Source organism: Oncorhynchus nerka, linkage group LG20, assembly GCF_034236695.1.
Source record: "Oncorhynchus nerka isolate Pitt River linkage group LG20, Oner_Uvic_2.0, whole genome shotgun sequence".
Taxonomy (NCBI): Eukaryota; Metazoa; Chordata; class Actinopteri; order Salmoniformes; family Salmonidae; genus Oncorhynchus; species Oncorhynchus nerka.
In genome coordinates, this window is record NC_088415.1 from 95,827,649 (window position 1) to 95,850,148 (window position 22,500).

The 22,500-nt window shown below is 37.8% G+C and overlaps 1 protein-coding gene across 3 annotated transcripts in view; it reads left to right on the forward strand.

Annotated features, from left to right (window-relative positions):
- The window catches only part of LOC115125577 (collagen alpha-2(VI) chain-like), a 68,949-nt gene that overhangs the window by 746 nt on the left and 45,703 nt on the right, over positions 1–22,500 (forward strand). The window contains exons 2-14 of one of the 3 annotated variants that reach the window (XM_065006004.1): positions 1,082–1,444; positions 2,049–2,069; positions 4,232–4,297; positions 7,101–7,199; positions 14,941–14,967; positions 15,069–15,194; positions 19,758–19,820; positions 19,920–19,982; positions 20,903–20,956; positions 21,052–21,087; positions 21,246–21,308; positions 21,439–21,564; positions 21,819–21,881. In XM_065006004.1, the coding sequence (XP_064862076.1) occupies positions 1,082–1,444; positions 2,049–2,069; positions 4,232–4,297; positions 7,101–7,199; positions 14,941–14,967; positions 15,069–15,194; positions 19,758–19,820; positions 19,920–19,982; positions 20,903–20,956; positions 21,052–21,087; positions 21,246–21,308; positions 21,439–21,564; positions 21,819–21,881 (1,170 nt within the window). Of the gene's footprint in view, positions 1–1,081; positions 1,445–1,643; positions 1,707–1,911; positions 1,965–2,048; positions 2,070–4,231; positions 4,298–7,100; positions 7,200–14,940; positions 14,968–15,068; positions 15,195–19,757; positions 19,821–19,919; positions 19,983–20,902; positions 20,957–21,051; positions 21,088–21,245; positions 21,309–21,438; positions 21,565–21,818; positions 21,882–22,500 lie in introns of those variants that run through there. The other 2 variants (XM_065006006.1, XM_065006005.1) reach the window with 2 other exon arrangements.

Here is a 22,500-nt window from a genome sequence, read left to right on the forward strand (position 1 = left end):
AAGACAGTTTCAGACAGGTTGAACCTACATGGAGCACAACATTAAAGACAGTTTCAGACATGGATCACAACATTAAAGACAGTTTCAGACAGGTTGAACCTACATGGAGCACAACATTAAAGACAGTTTCAGACAGGTTGAACCTTGCACAACATTAAAGACAGTTTCAGACAGGTTGAACCTACATGGAGCACAACATTAAAGACAGTTTCAGACAGGTTGAACCTACATGGAGCACAACATTAAAGACAGTTTCAGACAGGTTGAACCTACATGGGGCACAACATTAAAGACAGTTTCAGACAGGTTGAACCTACATGGAGCACAACATTAAAGACAGTTTCAGACAGGTTGAACCTACAGTACATGGAGCACAACATTAAAGACAGTTTCAGACAGGTTGAACCTACATGGAGCACAACATTAAAGACAGTTTCAGACAGGTTGAACCTACAATACATGGAGCACAACATTAAAGACAGTTTCAGACAGGTTGAACCTACAATACATGGAGCACAACATTAAAGACAGTTTCAGACAGGTTGAACCTACAGTACATGGGTAAAGACAGTTTCAGACAGGTTGAACCTACATGAGCACAACATTAAAGACAGTTTCAGACAGGTTGTAGGGCACAACATTAAAGACAGTTTCAGACAGGTTGAACCTACATGTTGTTGTTTCAGACAGGTTGAACCTACAGTACATGGATCACAACATTAAAGACAGTTTCAGACAGGTTGAACCTACATGGAGCACAGGGGTATACAGTAGCTGTTGTTGTTTCAGGGGTATACAGTAACTGTTGTTGTTTCAGGGGTATACAGTAACTGTTGTTGTTTCAGGGGTATACAGTAACTGTTGTTGTTTCAGGGGTATACAGTAACTGTTGTTGTTTCAGGGGTATACAGTATCTGTTGTTGTTTCAGGGGTATACAGTATCTGTTGTTGTTGTTTCAGGGGTATACAGTATCTGTTGTTGTTTCAGGGGTATACAGTATCTGTTGTTGTTGTTTCAGGGGTATACAGTAACTGTTGTTGTTTCAGGGGTATACAGTAACTGTTGTTGTTGTTGTTTCAGGGGGTGAGGGGTATACGGTATCTAGGTAAGGGAACCTACATCGACTGCGCCCTCGCCAACATGACACAGGAAATGACACGCTCGCCTTCAGACCCCAGGGCACTGCGATTCGCTGTCATCATCACCGACGGTCACGTGACAGGAAACCCGTGCGGCGGGGTAAAGGTGACGGCCGAGCGTGCGCGCGACGAGGGCATCAGGATGTTTGTGGTCGCGGCCACGAAGAACGTTGACGAGACGGGTCTGAGGGAGATCGCTAACTCTCCGGCCAACGTCTACAGAAAAGACTTCCTGGCTGTCGACCTCAGTGGCAACAGGCCTGTTATACAGCTGGACACTATAGACCTCATCATCAAGACCATGGTAACACACACACACACACACACACACACACACTAACATACTGTTATACAACTGGACACTATAGACCTTATCGTCAAGACCATGGTAACACACACACACACAAACACACACACACACACACACACACTAACATACTGTTATACAGCTGGACACTATAGACCTCATCATCAAGACCATGGTAACACACACACACACATACACACACACACACTAACATACTGTTATACAGCTGGACACTATAGACCTCATCATCAAGACCATGGTAACACACACACACACACACACACACACACACTAACATACTGTTATACAGTTGGACACTAGACCTCATCATCAAGACCATGGTAACACACACACACACACACACACACACACACACACTAACATACTGTTATACAGTTGGACACTAGACCTCATCATCAAGACCATGGTAACACACACACACACACACACACACACACACACACACACTAACATACTGTTATACAGTTGGACACTAGACCTCATCATCAAGACCATGGTAACACACACACACACACACACACACTGTGATGATGACGTACTATAGTTTCATATTTAAACTCTTTATTTTGTCTTTTTCCAGACCCATCTGGCCTATCAGGAGGTGAGACTGAGGACAACAATATCACTGTTACCGTACAATCAACATACTGTTGTAGCATACCTGGTGACACTATATATACACACAATATATCCAAAGTATGTGGACACCAATTCAAATGAGTGGATTCGGCTATTTCAGCTACACTTGTTGCTGACAGGTGTATATAATTAAGTACACCGCCATGCAATCTCCATAGACAAACATTGGCAGTTGAATGGGCCTTACTGAAGAGCTCAGTGACTTTCAACGTGGTACCGTCATAGGATGCCACCTTTCCAACAAGTCAGTTGGTCAAATGTCTGCTCTGCTAGAGCTGACCCCGGTCAACTGTAAGTGCTGTTTATTGTGAAGTGGAAACGTCTAGGAGCAACAACGGCTCAGCCACGAAGTGGTAGGCCACACAAGCTCACAGAACGGGACCACCGAGTGCTGAAAGCATGTAAAAAATTGTCTGTCCTCGGTTGCATCACTCACTACCGACTTCCAACCTGCCTTCTGAAAGCAACGTCAGCACAAGAACTGTTTGGTTTTCATGTCCGAGCAGCCGCACACAAGCCATGCCCAACGCCAAGCGTCGGCTGGAGGGGTGTGAAGCTCGTCGCCATCGGACTCTGGAGCAGTGGAAACGTGTTCTCTGTGGTGATGAATCACGCTTCACCATCTGGCAATCCGACTGACAAAACTGGGTTTTGGCGGATGCCAGGAGAACGCTACCTGCCCCAATGCATAGTGCCAACTGTAAAGTTTGGTGGAGGAGGAGTAATGTTCTGGGGCTGTTTTTCATGGTTCGGGCCCCTTAGTTCCAGCGAAGGGAAATCTTAACACTACAGCATACAATGACGTTCTAGATTATTCTGTTCTTCCAACTTTGTGGCAACAGTTTGGGGAAGGCCCTTTCCTGTTTCAGAATGACAATGCCCCCATGCACAAAGCGAGGTCCATACAAGAAATGGTTTGTCGAGATCGGTGTGGAAGAACTTGACTGGCCTGCACAGAGCCCTGACCTCAACCCCATCGAACACATGAATTGGAACGCCAACTGCGAGCCAGGCCTCATCGCCCAACATCAGTACCCGACCTCACTAATGCTCTTGTGGCTGAATGGAAGCAAGTCCCCGCAGCAATGTTCCAACATCTAGTGGAAAGCCTTCCCAGAAGAGTGGAGGCTGTTATAGCAGCAATGTTCCAACATCTAGTGGAAAGTCTTCCCAGAAGAGTGGAGGCTGTTATAGCAGCAATGTTCCAACATCTAGTGGAAAGCCTTCCCAGAAGAGTGGAGGCTGTTATAGCAGCAATGTTCCAACATCTAGTGGAAAGCCTTCCCAGAAGAGTGGAGGCTGTTATAGCAGCAATGTTCCAACATCTAGTGGAAAGCCTTCCCAGAAGAGTGGAGGCTGTTATAGCAGCAATGTTCCAACATCTAGTGGAAAGCCTTCCCAGAAGAGTGGAGGCTGTTATAGCAGCAATGTTCCAACATCTAGTGGAAAGCCTTCCCAGAAGAGTGGAGGCTGTTATAGCAGCAATGTTCCAACATCTAGTGGAAAGCCTTCCCAGAAGAGAGGAGGCTGTTATAGCAGCAATGTTCCAACATCTAGTGGAAAGCCTTCCCAGAAGAGAGGAGGCTGTTATAGCAGCAATGTTCCAACATCTAGTGGAAAGCCTTCCCAGAAGAGTGGAGGCTGTTATAGCAGCAATGTTCCAACATCTAGTGGAAAGTCTTCCCAGAAGAGTAGAGGCTGTTATAGCAGCAATGTTCCAACATCTAGTGGAAAGCCTTCCCAGAAGAGAGGAGGCTGTTATAGCAACAAAGGAGGGACCAACTCCATATTAATGCCCATGATTTTGGAATGAGATGTTTGATGAGCAGGTGTCCATATACTTTTGATCATGTAGTGTATATATATATATACATTAGAGGTTTGATTATTTATTGATTGATTGATTGATTGATACTAGATATCTCTGTTTATCCCTGTCTGATTGATTGATACTAGATATCTCTGTGTATCCATGTCTGATTGATTGATACTAGATGTCTCTGTTTCTCCCTGATTGATTGATACTAGATGTCTCTGTTTATCCTTGATTGATTGATTGATACTAGATGTCTCTGTCTCTCCCTGATTGATTGATTCCTGATATCTCTGTTTCTCCCATGTTAGTGCTACAAGGTGAAGTGTCTAGAGACAGAAGGACCTCCTGGTCCCAAAGGACACAGAGGACAGAAGGTACACACACACACACAGACAGACATACAGACAGACATACAGACATACAGACAGACAGACAGACAGACAGACAGACAGACAGACAGACAGACAGACAGTCAGTTGTTCTCCTCCTCTCTGGTTTCTCCCGTTAAAGGGCCATCCACACCAAGGACGATAATGATAAACTACACATGAATATACATAACGCTGTAGGTCTATTAATAACAGACCCTCCTACTGCACCCTGCAGGTCTATTAATAACAGACCATCCTACTGCACCCTGCAGGTCTATTAATAACAGACCATCCTACTGCACCCTGCAGGTCTATTAATAACAGACCATCCTACTGCACCCTGTAGGTCTATTAATAACAGACCATCCTACTGCACCCTGTGGGTCTATTAATAACAGACCATCCTACTGCACCCTGTAGGTCTAATAATAACAGACCATCCTACTGCACCCTGTAGGTCTATTAATAACAGACCATCCTACTGCACCCTGCAGGTCTATTAATAACAGACCATCCTACTGCACCCTGTAGGTCTATTAATAACAGACCATCCTACTGCACCCTGTAGGTCTATTAATAACAGACCATCCTACTGCACCCTGTAGGTCTATTAATAACAGACCATCCTACTGCACCCTGTAGGTCTATTAATAACAGACCATCCTACTGCACCCTGTAGGTCTATTAATAACAGACCATCCTACTGCACCCTGTAGGTCTATTAATAACAGACCATCCTACTGCACCCTGTAGGTCTATTAATAACAGACCATCCTACTGCACCCTGTAGGTCTAATAATAACAGACCATCCTACTGCACCCTGTAGGTCTATTAATAACAGACCATCCTACTGCACCCTGTAGGTCTATTAATAACAGACCATCCTACTGCACCCTGCAGGTCTATTAATAACAGACCATCCTACTGCACCCTGCAGGTCTATTAATAACAGACCATCCTACTGCACCCTGCAGGTCTATTAATAACAGACCATCCTACTGCACCCTGCAGGTCTATTAATAACAGACCATCCTACTGCACCCTGCAGGTCTATTAATAACAGACCATCCTACTGCACCCTGTAGGTCTATTAATAACAGACCATCCTACTGCACCCTGTAGGTCTAATAATAACAGACCATCCTACTAATAAGGTCTATTAATAACAGACCATCCTACTGCACCCTGTAGGTCTAATAATAACAGACCATCCTACTGCACCCTGCAGGTCTAATAATAACAGACCATCCTACTGCACCCTGCAGGTCTATTAATAACAGACCATCCTACTGCACCCTGTAGGTCTAATAATAACAGACCATCCTACTGCACCCTGCAGGTCTATTAATAACAGACCATCCTACTGCACCCTGTAGGTCTAATAATAACAGACCATCCTACTGCACCCTGCAGGTCTATTAATAACAGACCATCCTACTGCACCCTGTAGGTCTATTAATAACAGACCATCCCTGCACCCTGCAGGTCTATTAATAACAGACCATCCTACTGCACCCTGCAGGTCTATTAATAACAGACCATCCTACTGCACCCTGCAGGTCTATTAATAACAGACCATCCTACTGCACCCTGCAGGTCTATTAATAACAGACCATCCTACTGCACCCTGCAGGTCTATTAATAACAGACCATCCTACTGCACCCTGTAGGTCTATTAATAACAGACCATCCTACTGCACCCTGCAGGTCTATTAATAACAGACCATCCTACTGCACCCTGCAGGTCTATTAATAACAGACCATCCTACTGCACCCTGTAGGTCTATTAATAACAGACCATCCTACTGCACCCTGTAGGTCTATTAATAACAGACCATCCTACTGCACCCTGTAGGTCTATTAATAACAGACCATCCTACTGCACCCTGCAGGTCTATTAATAACAGACCATCATACTGCACCCTGCAGGTCTATTAATAACAGACCATCCTACTGCACCCTGTAGGTCTAATAATAACAGACCATCCTACTGCACCCTGTAGGTCTATTAATAACAGACCATCCTACTGCACCCTGTAGGTCTATTAATAACAGACCATCCTACTGCACCCTGCAGGTCTATTAATAACAGACCATCCTACTGCACCCTGTAGGTCTATTAATAACAGACCATCCTACTGCACCCTGTAGGTCTATTAATAACAGACCATCCTACTGCACCCTGCAGGTCTATTAATAACAGACCATCCTACTGCACCCTGTAGGTCTATTAATAACAGACCATCCTACTGCACCCTGTAGGTCTATTAATAACAGACCATCCTACTGCACCCTGTAGGTCTATTAATAACAGACCATCCTACTGCACCCTGCAGGTCTATTAATAACAGACCATCCTACTGCACCCTGCAGGTCTATTAATAACAGACCATCCTACTGCACCCTGTAGGTCTATTAATAACAGACCATCCTACTGCACCCTGCAGGTCTATTAATAACAGACCATCCTACTGCACCCTGTAGGTCTATTAATAACAGACCATCCTACTGCACCCTGTAGGTCTATTAATAACAGACCATCCTACTGCACCCTATAGGTCTATTAAGTAGTTTTTAGAAGAGCATTATTCTATCAGTGCATTGGGGAATTTATTATTGCTATCAAGTGACTACGCTATTGGTTAGGGCTGTGAACTGCAGTGATGTAGGCTAATTTGAATAACCGCCTAAACATCCTCTTTCGAATGCATGCTGATGCCAAAATAACTTCCCATTTGGATCTGTTTTCGACAGTTTACGAGGTCCACAAAGGAAGCAGGCCACTAATATCTTGTTGTGTTACAGGGGATCAAGGGAGACAATGGTAACTCCGGTCTTAAAGGGGACAGGGGAAGACAGGGCGACCCCGGCATCGAGGGTCCCATTGGTCAACCAGGAGTCAAGGTAAGGCTTCATGCTCCTCCCATTCACACACACTACCAGTCATTATGTATGCTAAAGATGCAAATGTTACCAATAATACCAGTAATAATGTATTTATATATAGTGACTAGTAATAATGTTTTTATATATAGTGACTAGTAATACCAGTAATAATGTATTTATATATAGTGACTAGTAATACCAGTAATAATGTATTTATATATAGTGACTAGTAATAATGTATTTATATATAGTGACTAGTAATACCAGTAATAATGTATTTATATATAGTGACTAGTAATACCAGTAATAATGTATTTATATGTAGTGACTAGTAATACCAGTAATAATGTATTTATATGTAGTGACTAGTAATAATGTATTTATATATAGTGACTAGTAATACCAGTAATAATGTATTTATATATAGTGACTAGTAATAATGTATTTATATATAGTGACTAGTAATACCAGTAATAATGTATTTATATATAGTGACTAGTAATAATGTATTTATATATAGTGACTAGTAATAATGTATTTATATATAGTGACTAGTAATACCAGTAATAATGTATTTATATATAGTGACTAGTAATACCATTAATAATGTATTTATATATAGTGACTAGTAATAATGTATTTATATATAGTGACTAGTAATACCAGTAATAATGTATTTATATATAGTGACTAGTAATAATGTATTTATATATAGTGACTAGTAATACCATTAATAATGTATTTATATATAGTGACTAGTAATACCAGTAATAATGTATTTATATATAGTGACCAGTAATAATGTATTTATATATAGTGACTAGTAATACCAGTAATAATGTATTTATATGTAGTGACTAGTAATACCATTAATAATGTATTTATATATAGTGACTAGTAATAATGTATTTATATATAGTGACTAGTAATAATGTATTTATATATAGTGACTAGTAATAATGTATTTATATATAGTGACTAAGTAATAATATAATGTATTTATATATAGTGACTAGTAATACCAGTAATAATGTATTTATATGTAGTGACTAGTAATACCAGTAATAATGTATTTATATATAGTGACCAGTAATAATGTATTTATATATAGTGACTAGTAATACTAGTAATAATGTATTTATATATAGTGACTAGTAATACCAGTAATAATGTATTTATATGTAGTGACTAGTAATAATGTATTTATATATAGTGACTAGTAATAATGTATTTATATATAGTGACTAGTAATACCAGTAATAATGTATTTTATATATAGTGACTAGTAATAATGTATTTATATATAGTGACTAGTAATACCAGTAATAATGTATTTATATATAGTGACTAGTAATAATGTATTTATATATAGTGACTAGTAATAATGTATTTATATATAGTGACTAGTAATACCAGTAATAATGTATTTATATGTAGTGACTAGTAATGTATTTATAATACTAGTAATAATGTTTATATATAGTGACCAGTAATAATGTATTTATATATAGTGACTAGTAATACCAGTAATAATGTGTTTATATATAGTGACCAGTAATAATGTATTTATATATAGTGACTAGTAATACCAGTAATAATGTATTTATATATAGTGACTAGTAATAATGTATTTATATATAGTGACCAGTAATAATGTATTTATATATAGTGACTAGTAATACCAGTAATAATGTATTTATATATAGTGACTAGTAATACCAGTAATAATGTATTTATATATAGTGACTAGTAATAATGTATTTATATATAATGACCAGTAATAATGTATTTATATGATAGATATTTAGTAAGTGACAGTAATAATGTATTTATATATAGTGACTAGTAATACCAGTAATAATGTATTTATATGTAGTGACTAGTAATAAGTATTAATAATGTATTTATATATAGTGACTAGTAATAATGTATTTATATATAGTGACAGTAATAATGTATTTATATATAGTGACCAGTAATAATGTATTTATATATAGTGACTAGTAATACCAGTAATAATGTATTTATATATAGTGACTAGTAATAATGTATTTATATGTAGTAGTAATAATGTATTTATATATAGTGACTAGTAATAATGTATTTATATATATGACCAGTAATAATGTATTTATAGTAATAATGTATTTATATATAGTGACTAGTAATAATGCATTTATATATAATGACTAGTAATAATGTATTTATATATAGTGACTAGTAATACCAGTAATAATGTATTTATATATAGTGACTAGTAATACCAGTAATAATGTATTTTATATAGTAATAAGTAGATACTAATACCAGTAATAATGTATTTATATATAGTGACCAGTAATAATGTATTTATATATAGTGACTAGTGACAGTAATAATGTATTTAATAATGACCAGTAATAATGTATTTATATATAGTGACTAGTAATAATGTATTTATATATAGTGACTAGTAATACCAGTAATAATGTATTTATATATAGTGACTAGTAATACCATTAATAATGTATTTATATATAGTGACTAGTAATAATGTATTTATATATAGTGACTAGTAATACCAGTAATATATTTATATATAGTGACTAGTAATAATGTATTTATATATAGTGACTAGTAATAATGTATTTATATATAGTGACTATAATGACCAGTAATAATGTATTTATATATAGTGACTAGTAATAATGTATTTATATGTAGTGACTAGTAATACCAGTAATAATGTATTTATATATAGTGACTAGTAATAATGTATTTATATATAGTGACTATAATAATGTATTTATATAATACCAGTAATAATGTATTTATATATAGTGACTAGTAATACCATTAATTTTATATATAGTGACTAGTAATAATGTATTTATATATAGTGACTATAATACCAGTAATAATGTATTTATATGTAGTGACTAGTAATACCAGTAATAATGTATTTATATATAGTGACCAGTAATAATGTATTTATATATAGTGACTAGTAATACCAGTAATAATGTGTTTATATATAGTGACCAGTAATAATGTATTTATATATAGTGACTAGTAATACCAGTAATAATGTATTTATATATAGTGACTAGTAATAATGTATTTATATATAGTGACCTAGTATTTATATATAGTGACCAGTAATAATGTATTTATATATAGTGACTAGTAATACCAGTAATAATATATTTATATATAGTAATACCAGTAATAATGTGTTTATATATAGTGACTAGTAATAATGTATTTATATATAGTGACCAGTAATAATGTATTTATATATAGTGACTAGTAATAATGTGTTTATATAATACCAGTAATAATGTATTTATATATAGTGACTAGTAATACCAGTAATAATGTATTTATATATAGTGACTAGTAATAATGTATTTATATATAGTGACCAGTAATAATGTATTTATATATAGTGACTAGTAATACCAGTAATAATGTATTTATATATAGTGACTAGTAATAATGTATTTATATATAGTGACTAGTAATACCAGTAATAATGTATTTATATATAGTGACTAGTAATACCAGTAATAATGTATTTATATATAGTGACCAGTAATACCAGTAATAATGTATTTATATATAGTGACTAGTAATAATATAATGTATTTATATATAGTGACTAGTAATAATGTATTTATATATAGTGACTAGTAATACCAGTAATAATGTATTTATATATAGTGACTAGTAATACCATTAATAATGTATTTATATATAGTGACTAGTAATTCCAGTAATAATGTATTTATATATAGTGACTAGTAATACCATTAATAATGTATTTATATATAGTGACTAGTAATAATGTATTTATATAGTGACTAGTAATACCAGTAATAATGTATTTATATATAGTGACTAGTAGTAATAATGTATTTATATATAGTGACTAGTAATACCAGTAATAATGTATTTATATATAGTGACTAGTAATAATGTATTTATATATAGTGACTAGTAATACCAGTAATAATGTATTTATATATAATGACCAGTAATAATGTATTTATATGTAGATACTAGTAATACCAGTAATAATGTATTTATATATAGTGACTAGTAATACCATTAATAATGTATTTATATATAATGACCAGTAATAATGTATTTATATGTAGATACTAGTAATACCAGTAATAATGTATTTATATATAGTGACCAGTAATAATGTATTTATATATAGTGACCAGTAATAATGTATTTATATATAGTGACCAGTAATAATGTATTTATATATAATGACCATTAATAATGTATTTATATATAGTGACTAGTAATAATGTATTTATATATAGTGACTAGTAATACCAGTAATAATGTATTTATATATAGTGACTAGTAATACCATTAATAATATATTTATATATAGTGACTAGTAATACCAGTAATAATGTATTTATATATAGTGACTAGTAATAATCTATTTATATGTAGTGACTAGTAATACCAGTAATAATGTATTTATATATAGTGACTAGTAATACCAGTAATAATGTATTTATATATAGTGACTAGTAATAATGTATTTATATATAGTGACCAGTAATAATGTATTTATATATAGTGACTAGTAATAATGTATTTATATGTAGTGACTAGTAATACCAGTAATAATGTATTTATATATAGTGACTAGTAATACCAGTAATAATGTATTTATATATAGTGACTAATAATAATGTATTTATATATAGTGACCAGTAATAATGTATTTATATATAGTGACTAGTAATACCAGTAATAATGTATTTATATGTAGTGACTAGTAATAATGTATTTATATATAGTGACTAGTAATACCAGTAATAATGTATTTATATGTAGTGACTAGTAATACCATTAATAATATATTTATATGTAGTGACTAGTAATACCATTAATAATGTATTTATATATAGTGACCAGTAATAATGTATTTATATATAGTGACTAGTAATACCAGTAATAATGTGTTTATATATAGTGACCAGTAATAATGTATTTATATATAGTGACTAGTAATACCAGTAATAATGTGTTTATATATAGTGACTAGTAATAATGTATTTATATATAGTGACCAGTAATAATGTATTTATATATAGTGACTAGTAATAATGTATTTATATATAGTGACTAGTAATACCAGTAATAATATATTTATATATAGTGACTAGTAATACCAGTAATAATGTGTTTATATATAGTGACTAGTAATAATGTATTTATATATAGTGACCAGTAATAATGTATTTATATATAGTGACCAGTAATAATGTGTTTATATATAGTGACTAGTAATAATGTATTTATATATAGTGACTAGTAATACCAGTAATAATATATTTATATATAGTGACTAGTAATAATGTATTTATATATAGTGACCAGTAATAATGTATTTATATATAGTGACTAGTAATACCAGTAATAATGTATTTATATATAGTGACTAGTAATAATGTATTTATATATAGTGACTAGTAATACCAGTAATAATGTATTTATATATAGTGACTAGTAATACCAGTAATAATGTATTTATATATAGTGACTAGTAATACCAGTAATAATGTATTTATATATAGTGACCAGTAATAATGTATTTATATATAGTGACTAGTAATAATGTATTTATATATAGTGACTAGTAATTCCAGTAATAATGTATTTATATATAGTGACTAGTAATACCATTAATAATGTATTTATATATAGTGACTAGTAATTCCAGTAATAATGTATTTATATGTAGTGACTAGTAATACCAGTAATAATGTATTTATATATAGTGACTAGTAATAATGTATTTATATATAGTGACTAGTAATACCAGTAATAATGTATTTATATATAGTGACTAGTAATACCAGTAATAATGTATTTATATATAGTGACTAGTAATAATGTATTTATATATAGTGACTAGTAATTCCAGTAATAATGTATTTATATATAGTGACTAGTAATAATGTATTTATATGTAGTGACTAGTAATACCAGTAATAATGTATTTATATATAGTGACCAGTAATAATGTATTTATATATAGTGACCAGTAATAATGTATTTATATGTAGTGACTAGTAATTCCAGTAATAATGTATTTATATATAGTGACCAGTAATAATGTATTTATATATAGTGACTAGTAATACCAGTAATAATGTATTTATATATAGTGACCAGTAATAATGTATTTATATGTAGTGACTAGTAATACCAGTAATAATGCATTTATATGTAGTGACTAGTAATACCAGTAATAATGCATTTATATGTAGTGACTAGTAATAATGTATTTATATATAGTGACTAGTAATACCAGTAATAATGTATTTATATATAGTGACCAGTAATAATGTATTTATATATAGTGACTAGTAATACCAGTAATAATGTATTTATATATAGTGACCAGTAATAATGTATTTATATATAGTGACTAGTAATACCAGTAATAATGTATTTATATGTAGTGACTAGTAATACCAGTAATAATGTATTCATATATAGTGACTAGTAATACCAGTAATAATATATTTATATATAGTGACCAGTAATAATGTATTTATATATAGTGACTAGTAATAATGTATTTATATATAGTGACTAGTAATACCAGTAATAATGTATTTATATATAGTGACTAGTAATAATGTATTTATATATAGTGACCAGTAATAATGTGTTTATATATAGTGACTAGTAATAATGTATTTATATATAGTGACTAGTAATAATGTATTTATATATAGTGACTAATAATACCAGTAATAATGTATTTATATGTAGTGACTAGTAATACCAGTAATAATGTATTTATATGTAGTGACTAGTAATACCAGTAATAATGTATTTATATATAGTGACCAGTAATAATGTATTTATATATAGTGACTAGTAATACCAGTAATAATGTATTCATATATAGTGACTAGTAATACCAGTAATAATGTATTTATATATAGTGACTAGTAATAATGTATTTATATATAGTGACTAGTAATACCAGTAATAATGTATTTATATATAGTGACTAGTAATAATGTATTTATATATAGTGACTAGTAATAATGTATTTATATATAGTGACTAGTAATAATGTATTTATATATAGTGACTAGTAATAATGTATTTATATATAGTGACTAATAATACCAGTAATAATGTATTTATATATAGTGACTAGTAATAATGTATTTATATATAGTGACTAGTAATAATGTATTTATATATAGTGACCAGTAATAATGTATTTATATATAGTGACTAGTAATACCAGTAATAATGTATTTATATATAGTGACTAGTAATAATGTATTTATATATAGTGACCAGTAATAATGTATTTATATATAGTGACTAGTAATAATGTATTTATATATAGTGACTAGTAATAATGTATTTATATATAGTGACTAGTAATACCAGTAATAATGTATTTATATATAGTGACTAGTAATAATGTATTTATATATAGTGACCAGTAATAATGTATTTATATGTAGTGACTAGTAATTCCAGTAATAATGTGTTTATATATAGTGACTAGTAATACCATTAATAATGTGTTTATATATAGTGACTAGTAATAATGTATTTATATATAGTGACTAGTAATAATGTATTTATATATAGTGACTAGTAATACCAGTAATAATGTATTTATATATAGTGACTAGTAATAATGTATTTATATATAGTGACTAGTAATACCAGCAATTATGTTGTTCTGATTTCTGTTCTGTTCTTGTAGGGTGAAATCGGTCTGGAGGGTGAAAAGGTGAGAAATATTTCATTAGGTATTATTTATTGATTTTCAGATCTGGGCAGCGTGTGACTCGAGGTAGATTCTGTGTTATTGCTGAGTGTGTGTGTTTTCAGGGAGAGATCGGAGCTGAGGGGAAGAAGGGTGTGGCCGGCCTCGCTGGACGCAACGGGACAGATGGACAGAAGGGGAAGATCGGACGCATCGGCGCTCCCGGCTGCAAAGGAGATCCAGGAGACAGGGTATGTTCTGAGAAACCTGACTAGATCCAGGAGACAGGGTATGTTCTGAGAAACCTGACTAGACCCAGGAGACAGGGTATGTTCTGAGAAACCTGACTAGATCCAGGGTATGTTCTGAGAAACCTGACTAGATCCAGGAGACAGGGTATGTTCTGAGAAACCTGACTAGATCCAGGAGACAGGGTATGTTCTGAGAAACCTGACTAGATCCAGGAGACAGGGTATGTTCTGAGAAACCTGACTAGACCCAGGAGACAGGGTATGTTCTGAGAAACCTGACTAGATCCAGGGTATGTTCTGAGAAACCTGACTAGATCCAGGAGACAGGGTATGTTCTGAGAAACCTGACTAGATCCAGGAGATCCAGGGTATGTTCTGAGAAACCTGACTAGATCCAGGAGACAGGGTATGTTCTGAGAAACCTGACTAGATCCAGGAGACAGGGTATGTTCTGAGAAACCTGACTAGATCCAGGAGACAGGGTATGTTCTGAGAAACCTGACTAGATCCAGGAGACAGGGTATGTTCTGAGAAACCTGACTAGATCCAGGAGACAGGGTATGTTCTGAGAAACCTGACTAGATCCAGGAGACAGGGTATGTTCTGAGAAACCTGACTAGATCCAGGAGACAGGGTATGTTCTGAGAAACCTGACTAGATCCAGGAGACAGGGTATGTTCTGAGAAACCTGACTAGACCCAGGAGACAGGGTATGTTCTGAGAAACCTGACTAGACCCAGGAGACAGGGTATGTTCTGAGAAACCTGACTAGATCCAGGAGACAGGGTATGTTCTGAGAAACCTGACTAGATCCAGGAGACAGGGTATGTTCTGAGAAATGTTCTGAGAAACCTGACTAGACCCAGGAGACAGGGTATGTTCTGAGAAACCTGACTAGATCCAGGGTATGTTCTGAGAAACCTGACTAGATCCAGGAGACAGGGTATGTTCTGAGAAACCTGACTAGATCCAGGAGACAGGGTATGTTCAGAAACCTGACTAGATCCAGGAGACAGGGTATGTTCTGAGAAACCTGACTAGACCCAGGAGACAGGGTATGTTCTGAGAAACCTGACTAGATCCAGGAGACAGGGTATGTTCTGAGAAACCTGACTAGATCCAGGAGACAGGGTATGTTCTGAGAAACCTGACTAGATCCAGGAGACAGGGTATGTTCTGAGAAACCTGACTAGATCCAGGAGACAGGGTATGTTCTGAGAAACCTGACTAGATCCAGGAGACAGGGTATGTTCTGAGAAACCTGACTAGATCCAGGAGACAGGGTATGTTCTGAGAAACCTGACTAGATCCAGGAGACAGGGTATGTTCTGAGAAACCTGACTAGATCAGGAGACAGGGTATGTTCCGAGAAACCTGACTAGACCCAGGAGACAGGGTATGTTCTGAGAAACCTGACTAGACCCAGGAGACAGGGTATGTTCTGAGAAACCTGACTAGATCCAGGAGACAGGGTATGTTCTGAGAAACCTGACTAGATCCAGGAGACAGGGTATGTTCTGAGAAACCTGACTAGATCCAGGAGACAGGGTATGTTCTGAGAAACCTGACTAGATCCAGGAGACAGGGTATGTTCTGAGAAACCTGACTAGACCCAGGAGACAGGGTATGTTCTGAGAAACCTGACTAGATCCAGGAGACAGGGTATGTTCTGAGAAACCTGACTAGATCCAGGAGACAGGGTATGTTCTGAGAAACCTGACTAGATCCAGGAGACAGGGTATGTTCTGAGAAACCTGACTAGATCCAGGAGACAGGGTATGTTCTGAGAAACCTGACTAGATCCAGGAGACAGGGTATGTTCTGAGAAACCTAGACAGGAGACAGGGTATGTTCTGAGAAAGACCAGGAGACAGGGTATGTTCTGAGAAACCTGACTAGATCCAGGAGACAGGGTATGTTCTGAGAAACCTGACTAGATCCAGGAGACAGGGTATGTTCTGAGAAACCTGACTAGATCAGGAGACAGGGTATGTTCAGAAACCTGACTAGATCCAGGAGGGTATGTTCTGAGAAACCTGACTAGATCCAGGAGACAGGGTATGTTCTGAGAAACCTGACTAGATCCAGGAGACAGGGTATGTTCTGAGAAACCTGACTAGATCCAGGGTATGTTCTGAGAAACCTGACTAGACCCAGGAGACAGGGTATGTTCTGAGAAACCTGACTAGATCCAGGAGACAGGGTATGTTCTGAGAAACCTGACTAGATCCAGGAGACAGGGTATGTTCTGAGAAACCTGACTAGACCCAGGAGACAGGGTATGTTCTGAGAAACCTGACTAGATCCAGGAGACAGGGTATGTTATGAGAAACCTGACTAGACCCAGGAGACCGGGTATGTTCCCGAGAAACCTGACTAGATCCAGGAGACAGGGTATGTTATGAGAAACCTGACTAGACCCAGGAGACCGGGTATGTTCCCGAGAAACCTGACTAGACCCAGGAGACAGGGTATGTTCCGAGAAACCTGACTAGATCCAGGAGACAGGGTATGTTCCGAGAAACCTGACTAGATCCAGGAGAAAGGGTATGTTCCGAGAAACCTGACTAGATCCAGGAGACAGGGTATGTTCTGAGAAACCTGACTAGATCCAGGAGACAGGGTATGTTCTGAGAAACCTGACTAGATCCAGGAGACAGGGTATGTTCTGAGAAACCTGACTAGACCCAGGAGACAGGGTATGTTCTGAGAAACCTGACTAGATCCAGGAGACAGGGTATGTTCTGAGAAACCTGACTAGACCCAGGAGACAGGGTATGTTCTGAGAAACCTGACTAGACCCAGGAGACAGGGTATGTTCTGAGAAACCTGACTAGACCCAGGAGACAGGGTATGTTCTGAGAAACCTGACTAGACCCAGGAGACAGGGTATGTTCTGAGAAACCTGACTAGACCCAGGAGACAGGGTATGTTCTGAGAAACCTGACTAGATCCAGGAGACAGGGTATGTTCTGAGAAACCTGACTAGACCCAGGAGACAGGGTATGTTCTGAGAAACCTGACTAGACCCAGGAGACAGGGTATGTTCTGAGAAACCTCCAGGAGACAGGGATGTTCTGAGAAATGACCAGGAGACAGGGTATGTTCTGAGAAACCTGACTAGATCCAGGGTATGTTCTGAGAAACCTGACTAGATCCAGGAGACAGGGTATGTTCTGAGAAACCTGACTAGATCCAGGAGACAGGGTATGTTCTGAGAAACCTGACTAGATCCAGGAGACAGGGTATGTTCTGAGAAACCTGACTAGATCCAGGAGACAGGGTATGTTCTGAGAAACCTGACTAGATCCAGGAGACAGGGTATGTTCTGAGAAACCTGACTAGACCCAGGAGACAGGGTATGTTCTGAGAAACCTGACTAGACCCAGGAGACAGGGTATGTTCTGAGAAACCTGACTAGACCCAGGAGACAGGGTATGTTCTGAGAAACCTGACTAGATCCAGGAGACAGGGTATGTTCTGAGAAACCTGACTAGATCCAGGAGACAGGGTATGTTCTGAGAAACCTGACTAGATCCAGGAGACAGGGTATGTTCTAGACCCAGGAGAAACCTGACTAGACCCAGGAGACAGGGTATGTTCTGAGAAACCTGACTAGACCCAGGAGACAGGGTATGTTCTGAGAAACCTGACTAGACCCAGGAGACAGGGTATGTTCTGAGAAACCTGACTAGATCCAGGAGACAGGGTATGTTCTGAGAAACCTGACTAGATCCAGGAGACAGGGTATGTTCTGAGAAACCTGACTAGATCCAGGAGACAGGGTATGTTCTGAGAAACCTGACTAGATCCAGGAGACAGGGTATGTTCTGAGAAACCTGACTAGACCCAGGAGACAGGGTATGTTCTGAGAAACCTGACTAGACCCAGGAGACAGGGTATGTTCTGAGAAACCTGACTAGACCCAGGAGACAGGGTATGTTCTGAGAAACCTGACTAGATCCAGGAGACAGGGTATGTTCTGAGAAACCTGACTAGATCCAGGAGACAGGGTATGTTCTGAGAAACCTGACTAGATCCAGGAGACAGGGTATGTTCTGAGAAACCTGACTAGACCCAGGAGACAGGGTATGTTCTGAGAAACCTGACTAGATCCAGGAGACAGGGTATGTTCTGAGAAACCTGACTAGATCCAGGAGACAGGGTATGTTCTGAGAAACCTGACTAGACCCAGGGGACAGGGTAGGTAATCAATCAATGCAGCAGCAGGGAACAGACACAGACAGTGGAGGTAATAAACAGGTGATAGAGTCCAGGCGCTGATACGCGTGACGAGGGAAGGCAGGTGTGCGTAATGATGGTGCCAGGAGTGCGTAATGGAGGAGGAGGGGGAGCGGGAGGGGGAGGAGACGTGACACATCTAGTATATGTTACTATTACTAGCAACACTATTGCCTTGATATTTAATTGTGTTCTCAACAAACCTGAATTCTACTTCAAGTAAACCAACCCTTGAAATCATGTTGTTGATTTGTGGTTGAAATCTGGTTGAAATGAGTGTACATTGATCACTATTTTCCCTGTGTGTGTGTCTGACAACAGGGTCCTGATGGTCACGCAGGAGACGCGGGCAATGGTGGACTTCCTGGAACAGAAGGAGAGAAGGTACGCAATTGAGATCAAACAGAATTGCAATAATAAAATTACAACGCCTCGTTTGCTGCTTGGACCCTAGTTATACAATCACTGTGTTTGTGTCTCCAGGGAGATCCCGGTCGACCAGGAAGCGCAGGCCCCCTCGGCCCGGTGGGAGACGCTGGACCTAAGGTAAACAGGAAGTCACTGCACACGATATGATGTTACTTGGTACATCCCAGTGTACCGTACAGCTCTGACATCAGTTACTTGCTACATCCCAGTGTTCCGTACAGCTCTGACATCAGTTACTTGCTACATCCCAGTGTTCCGTACAGCTCTGACATCAGTTACTTGCTATATCCCAGTGTTCCGTACAGCTCTGACATCAGTTACTTGCTACATCCCAGTGTTCCGTACAGCTCTGACATCAGTTACTTGCTACATCCCAGTGTTCCGTACAGCTCTGACATCAGTTACTTGCTACATCCCAGTGTTCCGTACAGCTCTGACATCAGTTACTTGCTACATCCCAGTGTTCCGTACAGCTCTGACATCAGTTACTTGCTACATCCCAGTGTTCCGTACAGCTCTGACATCAGTTACTTGCTACATCCCAGTGTTCCGTACAGCTCTGACATCAGTTACTTGCTACATCCCAGTGTTCCGTACAGCTCTGACATCAGTTACTTGCTACATCCCAGTGTTCCGTACAGCTCTGACATCAGTTACTTGCTACATCCCAGTGTTCCGTACAGCTCTGACATCAGTTACTTGCTACACCCCAGTGTTCCGTACAGCTCTGACATCAGTTACTTGCTACACCCCAGTGTTCCGTACAGCTCTGACATCAGTTACTTGCTACATCCCAGTGTTCCGTACAGCTCTGACATCAGTTACTTGCTACATCCCAGTGTTCCGTACAGCTCTGACATCAGTTACTTGCTACATCCCAGTGTTCCGTACAGCTCTGACATCAGAGGGATCATCCCTGACCTCTGTTGCTCTCCACGGCTCCTCTCTGGTTGTTAGGCCAGGGACCCGATAGAAAGGTTACAGGTCAAAGTTAGAGGTCAAAGGGTAAATAACCTTGTTGTATTCCTCCTCCTCAGGGTGAGAGAGGGAGTTCCGGCTCGCCTGGCTTCCCTGGAGCCAAAGGAACACCAGTAAGAAGCTCTACTCCGCACATACTACAACACTCTAACTGGCACAGCAATGTAAAATACTATATGTCATATAATAATTTGCGTGTCTCTTCTAGGGAACTATTGGAGGCCCAGGAGACAAGGGAGAACTGGTGAGACCCTCTGAAACTCTGCATGAGGCAACGTGTTCTAGGGAAACTAGCTCTGTGTCTCAATATTGTCTGAACGTTGTGGCCATAGTCTAATGGTTTCGGTCTCTTAACGGTTGTGTAATGTTTCTTTGATGGTTGTTGGGTTGTTGTGTTTGTAGGGGAGAAGAGGAGACTTTGGGTCAATGGGGACCCCGGGACCAGACGGAGTTAAAGGAGACAAGGTATGACACAACATCGCTCACACACACTTGCTCTTATACGCACGCGTACACACACACACACACACACACTTTCACTCGCTCAGAGACAGACACACCCCCTACCTGCCTGTGTTGTCGTTCTGTGTTTCAGGGCGAGGCAGGACCTGAGGGGCTGAGAGGATTACCAGGTGAAGTAGGAAACAAAGGAACCAAGGGGGACAACGGACTCCCGGGGCCACGCGGGCCCCCCGGTACTTCAGGAGGGGCAGGGAAGAACGTAGGTCACAGATCACCAGTCCGATCACAATGCTTTCCTAATGTTCTTGTCTTCCTGTGTGTGTGTGTGTGTGTGTGTGTGTGTGTGTGTGTGTGTGTGTGTGTGTGTTTGTGTGTGTGTGTGTGTGTGTGTGTGTGTAGTTGTGTGTGTGTGTGTGTACATGGTTGTGTTAATTATGGTATATGGTGGCAATTTACAGTAACCACGGGGATGGCATCACAATGTTGCTATGGTAACCACTATCTGTGTAACAGGGTACCCGTGGCGACCCCGGTGATGCCGGACCGAGAGGAGACCCCGGCCTGGCAGGACCAAAGGTGTGTGTGTGTTTGTCTGAGTGTGTGTGTGTAGTTGTGTTTGTCTGAGTGTGTGTGTGTAGTTGTGTGTGTGTTTGTCTGAGTGTGTGTGTGTGTGTGTGTGTTTGTCTGAGTGTGTGTGTAGTTGTGTGTGTTTGTCTGAGTGTGTGTGTAGTTGTGTGTCTGAGTGTGTGTGTGTCTGAGTGTGTGTGTGTGTGTGTGTGTCTGAGTGTGTGTCTGAGTGTGTGTGTGTAGTTGTGTGTGTGTGTCTGAGTGTGTGTGTGCGTGTGTGTGTGTCTGAGTGTGTGTGTGTAGTTGTGTGTGTGTGTGTGTGTGTGTGCGTGTGTGTTTGTCTGAGTGTGTGTGTAGTTGTGTGTCTGAGTGTGTGTGTAGTTGTGTGTGTGTGTTTGTCTGAGTGTGTGTTTGTCTGAGTGTGTGTGTAGTTGTGTGTGTGTGTGTGTTTGTCTGAGTGTGTGTGTAGTTGTGTGTGTGTGTGTGTGTGTGTTTGTCTGAGTGTGTGTGTGTGTGTGTGTGTGTGTGTGTGTGTGTGTTTGTCTGAGTGTGTGTGTAGTTGTGTGTGTGTGTGTGTGTGTGTGTGTGTGTGTGTGTGTGTGTGTGTGTGTGTGTGTGTGTGTGTGTG